The 6692-nt window shown below is 34.3% G+C and overlaps 1 protein-coding gene across 14 annotated transcripts in view; it reads left to right on the forward strand.

Moving 5' to 3' along the window:
- Positions 1 to 3792, forward strand: part of LOC136843780 (chloride channel protein 2-like) — a 258922-nt gene extending 255130 nt beyond the window's left edge. For all 14 annotated transcript variants that reach the window (XM_067112503.1, XM_067112500.1, XM_067112501.1 and 11 more), the window contains 2 exons: positions 1561 to 1716; positions 1847 to 3792. In XM_067112503.1, the coding sequence (XP_066968604.1) occupies positions 1561 to 1716; positions 1847 to 2086 (396 nt within the window). In that variant the 3' untranslated portion in view covers positions 2087 to 3792. The remainder of the gene's footprint in view (positions 1 to 1560; positions 1717 to 1846) is intronic.
- The last annotated feature ends 2900 nt before the right edge of the window (positions 3793 to 6692 follow it).

A 6692-nucleotide genomic window follows, 5' to 3' on the forward strand; every position in this document is an offset into this window, starting at 1 on the left:
TGTTTTCTGCATATAAGTGTGTTTCCTGCATATACTGTAAGTGTGCTTATCATGCAACTTTACTTTGACTTGATAGGTATCAGCATTGCAAAATATCTTCACTAGAATTAAAATTACAATATCAGCAAAGTAATATGCAGGCTAATAGACGTTTGATTTGATACAGTTACAAACTTAAGTCACAACAATCTTAGTAGTATAGATGTATATGAAAGTAGGAGTTAAGAATGAAAGACTTCAGGGAAGTCAGACAGCTAGATATTTTTTGAGTAGGGAAGTTCACTTGTACAATTGTGTGTTCAACTATGATACATTTTGACACTGTAATGATTTTTGTTTTATATGTTACATAAAATTACAGTACATGTATCAGTAAAGAGAATATTTTAAATTAGTCAGTGAAACATTTGAAAATTGCAGTAGTTTGTTCATATGGTACAATTACTTTACTTAAGTATCGATAGTGTTTTGCTGCTGTAATAAAAAAAAACTGTCATATGCCATACTGTGTAAATAGAATTCTGTAAGATATCTTTAAAAGGCTAAATTTACAGTACAAGACAAATGCCCCACAGAGAAAATAAGAGAAGATAGGCTAGGGTTTTCAGAGTCATTACATTAGGCAGAAATTCTGACTGTAATTCAGAAAAATGCATATTTTATGAAAGGCAGACCCCATAACGTCTGAAAGTAAAGTTTTTACCGTTTACTTGCCTTTATAGGTACAGTATATGTATTTTTTCCTGAATATGCTCCCAAAACTTTGGGTCCATCTTCAATGCTAGGAGATAAGGTACTTTTTCCTTATATTTCCCAATGCCTAACATTTCAGAGGGTTGTCCTGAATATATTTACTTTGAGATTTAGAACAGCATAGCACTTTTCAAGCATCAAGTACTGTTTGTGTTTTGCTATTTATGCCCTGTGCACTATATTGAAACCTGACTCCGAGCCTTACACCTGGAGTCCTTTAGTGTTTACACTGGGGGCTTTATCTTTTGAGGCGAGTAGTTATATAAAGCAAAAACTGCACTGAAACTCATCTCGAGTTACATTAATGAATCATGGTAAATTTATTTATTGGTAAACTGGATCTCAATACTGTAGTCGGCCTGTGTCTCATAATTTAGAGTGGTAATGTTCTGTGATATTTTAGATATTTTTGTGTTGAAAAGTATTACAGTACTTTGCATCTGCATTCTGTTAAACATTGCTTCCTGGTTGCTAAACACATTTCCTCTTTTATGTAAAAAAATATACACAGTATTTTCACCAAAATTTTGAATACTGTACACATCAGTCATTCATGGAGGTCATAATTTCACCCTCAGGTCCATGAATTTAGTTTAATAGTTTATCCATATACTGTACTATGTATACTAAGCACATGAATAATTTAACTCATAACCTTTTATGAGTAATGTAAGTCAACATTTCCAAATATAGATCTGGAAGTACATGCAAGTAAATCTAGTCTCACATATTGTATAAATAATGAGATTGTTATTCCCTACTGAATATTTTAGTAGTTTATGTACGATAGTGTGTTTTGTATTTCAGGTGGACTTCACAAAATGCCACATAGACCCAGCTCCATTCCAGTTGGTGGAGAGGACATCTCTTTTGCGTGTTCATTCAATGTTCTCTATGCTGGGCATTAATCATGCCTATGTAACTGCAATTGGGCGCTTGATAGGTGTGGTTGCTCTAAAGGAAGTGAGTTAATTTTTTTACATTTTGTGACTTGAGTATATTTCTATTGGATGAATATTGACTCTTGCAGTATGTTTGAAGACAACTTTTTTGTGGCTCGCTCTTAAGCTAATTAATTATTCATATTCTGCAGCTTCGTAATGCCATTGATGGACAGTACGTTGGTCAGCCTCATAGGACAGTAACACCACAAGTTAGTGCACCCAACACTCCGATGTCACCAATGAATTCTTCAGCTGCTTCAAGTTCATCACCTCAAAGACTTTCAAGCCTTAGTCCTATTCATTATTCTGATCCTGAAGCAGGGACAATTTCCCAAAGGGGTTCAAGAACTCATTTACTGAATTACCCAAATAGTTCATCCCACAGCTGAGAAAAACTGTAACCTAGTGGGTGTGGTGAATTAAGATTTTGATACACTACTGTGGTCTGTGATCTTGTGAATAGTGGTTGTTGTTGATATCTTCTCTTAATTGAAAATGAGGTATCAGTTATTGTTGGATATCACTGGTGCATACTTTAAAGATTTAATCATATCTGATATGATTATGCATAAAGAGTACTGTGTACGTGAACTTGGTACGAAGAAGAATTTTGCCTTGGAAAATGTTACAAAGTTGTTGATCTTCATGGTTACAAGTTCATTTGAAATTGTAGTTGTCTTCTAGACAATTGGCTTCCTAAGATTTTATTTTTTGGCATTTTTAGATTAAGAATTTGACAACTTTTAAGACTGCAATATTCAGAAAAGATATAATTCATCATACAAGTCTTTACGATATTGTAGCATTTTCATATTATTTATACTTATGAGCAGTTCTTTATGACCTGGTTTTGTCTATAGCAAAGAAAGTGCTGATGCATTTTTTTTAACCTGGGAGACTCTACAGGAAAACAGATTTGTGATTGATGTAAGGCCTGATGAGCATTACCTCAAATCTTATGGTGCAGAATGTTTTTTCCTCAAAATGTATTCTTAATTATTTAAATACTCCCTCTAGTTATGACATAGGGAAGGACCATGAAATTCTGAGCAATTACATGGATTACTTTGATGCTTACATTTGTTTTGAGGATAAAAAACATTTGGATTGGAGAACATGTTGTACCCTTCCTTGATACTGTATATTATTATTAACTGGGTGAAGATCAGTTATTATTGAGATTATATTAACTTTTTTTCTACGTTCATGAATACTCAGAGACAACCATATAATGAAGCCACTTATTCTACATTGCCATCTGTGCACAGTTCAACTTACTGTGTTAGTTTTCCTGTAAAATTAACTTCATTTTAACATTTTAATATTTTTAATAACAGTATTCAGTTACAAACTAAAACTCGAAATACCTTTTAGATTTTTATCTGGTACCCTCTTCACAAATATTTACCTAGGGTATTATTTTAGGTTGCAAATAATGTTTATATGCCTGTATAGTTTTCTTGAAACATTCATACTTTATAATCTTGAGTTCCTACCACTTATATTTAAACTGACCTATACCTGATCACAAAAACATCATCTGGAGTAGTAGAGAATCAGGAAGTGTTCACAATTGGGCTGTCACAAACAATGGAAATACAGTAAGATATATTGTTGACTCTTGATATGCAGAAAATGAAATGTTTGTTATACATTAAATTATTATTATTGGAGATGATTTTGCATTTCAAGGCTATTATTGGTGATGGAAAGCTTACTGTGATACTTAACAGAGCAATATGTTATGATTACACGCAATATTTTTTACAAATTGAAATTGTATAGATGTTTATTCATTTTGCTCTCAAGGGGATTCCAAGTATTTTTTATACTAATTTATACATCTTATTTTTAAGAAAAATTAAAGCCATATTTCAGTTAGCCCTTGTTTAGTGGAGTTTAATCTGAGAATACAATTGGCCTTTAAGAAGTACTGTATTGATTTGTATTTTGATGTCATTTTATTGAAGTACTGTATTGATTTGTATTTTGATGTCATTTTATTGAAATGAAATCACAATCTAGAAGTATTTTAATATATACCTATTTGTATTACATACGAATCTCAATTTGTTATTACATGTGTATTATATGTTGTCTGTTTTAATTTTCCCCAGCTCAGTGTCTTTTGTTACTGAAGTAGTTTCGTCTAGCTGTGTATAATTATGAAATTATGCCACTTGTGTAGTTATGCAAAGTAAGCCAATCTTTGTGTGAAATGCCAGCTCTAGCTCCAATTCTTATTTGCATCAAGTTAATGTTCAGTTCTTGCATACCACCTAATTTTTTCTTTTAAGATTCATTTCAGTAAAATAAGGTTGACAGATGCCTATTTGTTGAGATTTCAATCAAAACCTTTTGATACTTTTGTTATACATCTTACCATTTTATCTCCTGTTATTCCTAGTTGAGGAAATGCTCAAGACTAGTGCCAGAGCAACTAGTTTGTGTAACTAAAGGAAACACATGCTCACTAGATTCAAAGGGGAAACCAGTGTAGTTAGACTATTTGTGTGTTGCATGTTCAGTCCTTGTCAAAATCACAGTGGTTGGCATTTACTATGTACCACTTTACAAACTGTTCAAGGAGTAAGGTAAGGCTGGTATGTATTATCTCTACACCATTCCTCAGCTGGCTGCTTGTGTATAATTCCCAATCCTTCCAGCTTGCCTGACCTTTTACTAAGACCAAGGTTGTATCCTTCAAAAATGACAGCATATTTTTGCCTCCATGTGTGTTTCATCACAACTCCATAAACCACATATTGCCTTAATTCTACACACTTTTATAATTAAGACTGAAAAGCCTTTACTTCACATCCCCAGTCATATGCATAGTACAACATACATTTTTCTCTCTTTTTTATGTACACCTGTCATTGATTCAACACTTTGATTTCCCAGAATCACCGTTTTCAAGGTCTTAATCCTCTTCATTAAGGTTCATTTCTATTTTCTCATTCAGAATTTTTCCTGTAATTATTTTCATCATTTGGTGCCTTTTTTGCTTTAAATTGCACCATAACATAATGATTACATACCATTTGTAATTTTGTAAGTTGGGTACTGGATTATGATGCCTTTCATTAGGACCTGAAGTATTTTCTGCCACTTATATTTTTGAGATTCATTTTTAGCTTTGTTGCATTTCTCTCTTCATTCGTTTTTCTGGGCTAGATGGTATGTATTTTATGATATTTTTGTAGCAGAATAGTTTTTTCTGTCTATTGCATGTATTTTTTTTTTATTAGTTGTAAGTATGCTTTCTCTTTGGGGAGTTCAGTAATTTTTTTTTTATTATGTTCTTACCTGTAACTTCTAATTACTGTGTATCTAATTTTGCACAGTTTTCTTTAACTTTATAAACTGTCAGTAATGTAAATTTTTGCCTTTTCACCTATCTTATTATGCACTATGGGTTGTGCTTCATTGAATGTTGGCCAGTAGGGAAACTATCAAAGACTAAGATACTTAAAACGTACTAAACCTAAGTTCTTGTGATTATATTATCACTGTTGCCTAAGAATTCTAAAGACTAAAAGGAATTCCTCTATCTGGTTAACCTAAGAATCTCTTCACTATGCGAATACCGCATCAGCTAAAATAAAGCCTCTCAGAAAATAGACTTACGCTAACGCTGCCCAATATAATAACCTCCGCATCTGCCGGCGCTTCACCTCAGCTAAAATGAATGCATCTTAGATAAATAGATGCTTTACTCACACGCAAAATAGTGCAACATCTCATGATCTCAGAGTCATTGCGTGTTACTACTACAAACTATAAATCCAGTCATGTTCGACGCCAAGGTTTCACATCTAAACGGTTTGTGGACAATGAAGCCCTGCCTACAAAGTCAGGCTCGGAACAGACTTTCTTCAAACTGCTCGACAATGTGTTCGACAACCAAATACCTCCCATCTTTCACACGCTCAGACATCACTTCAAACACAGGTCTGCGAACCGCGTCACGAACCGCTTGACCGTGTAAATCCCCTCTTAAGAGAATAACTCAACCTCCGCAGAGCATTACCCTCAGCTAAAGTCGAACGCACTTACATAATAGACTTCACCGCTTAAATGCCAGAGGCAATCGAACATCACTAAGTAAAATGAGTAAACACTGAGATTGACTTTCAAGTAGCTGCTTCCAGAATAGACAGCAGCAATAATTCCTGGGAAAAGGAAGATGAATTGACATACTCCAATACTGGGTGCGGTCGGGAAAATACAGAGGTGAAGGCGAATAAGAATAAACCTTCGAGAAGCCTCCCGGAAGAAACTACCACATTCTCTGACAGTGGATTAAAGGATTCGAGGAGACAAGGTAAAGTGGAAGCCGAAGGAGTTTCAACCTCTTTTGATAAATAGACTTTAATGCTCCCGACATAAAGGTATCTCCGCTGGATTACCAGTAACGAACACTTTCAGATAAAGAACTTTAAATGAACGAGACAGAGTTTTAACCTCAGACTCTTTCGTCGCCGCAAATTCCGGAAGACAGACAAATATGCATCATTCTCACACAGGAACCCAACCTAGAAACTGCCTGAAGCTCACCTAACCCTTTAGCTGAAGCTAAAGCCATAAGAAAAGGCAACTTCTCGGTGTCTTAACGTTATAGTTTCCATAGTTAAAAGGCAGGGGAAAGTAAGATAAATATTGAAATACTTTCAATGAGTTCCAATATGGCTACCAACAGCGTCGGCAAAAGCAGGACGTTCAATCTTACAAGAACTTAATCAACACCATCTCAACACCAGAAACTTCAGGAATGTGGAAATAAATATAACATAATCGCTGAGCTGTAGTCAGCAATGGCCAAATATGAAAGACTTGATTTTCGGAGGAATAAAGGAAAATCTGCTATTTTGGCGTGAAGGTCAAGATGGAATGCCCTTCCCATGATTAATTAATTAACTTCTATACCATTTCTAGCTGAACCTTAAAATTTACAGGTTGACTTAATCTAAAAAGAAAACTATTTAGGCACAG

This window comes from Macrobrachium rosenbergii, chromosome 12 (assembly GCF_040412425.1).
Source record: "Macrobrachium rosenbergii isolate ZJJX-2024 chromosome 12, ASM4041242v1, whole genome shotgun sequence".
In the NCBI taxonomy this organism is placed as follows: domain Eukaryota; kingdom Metazoa; phylum Arthropoda; class Malacostraca; order Decapoda; family Palaemonidae; genus Macrobrachium; species Macrobrachium rosenbergii.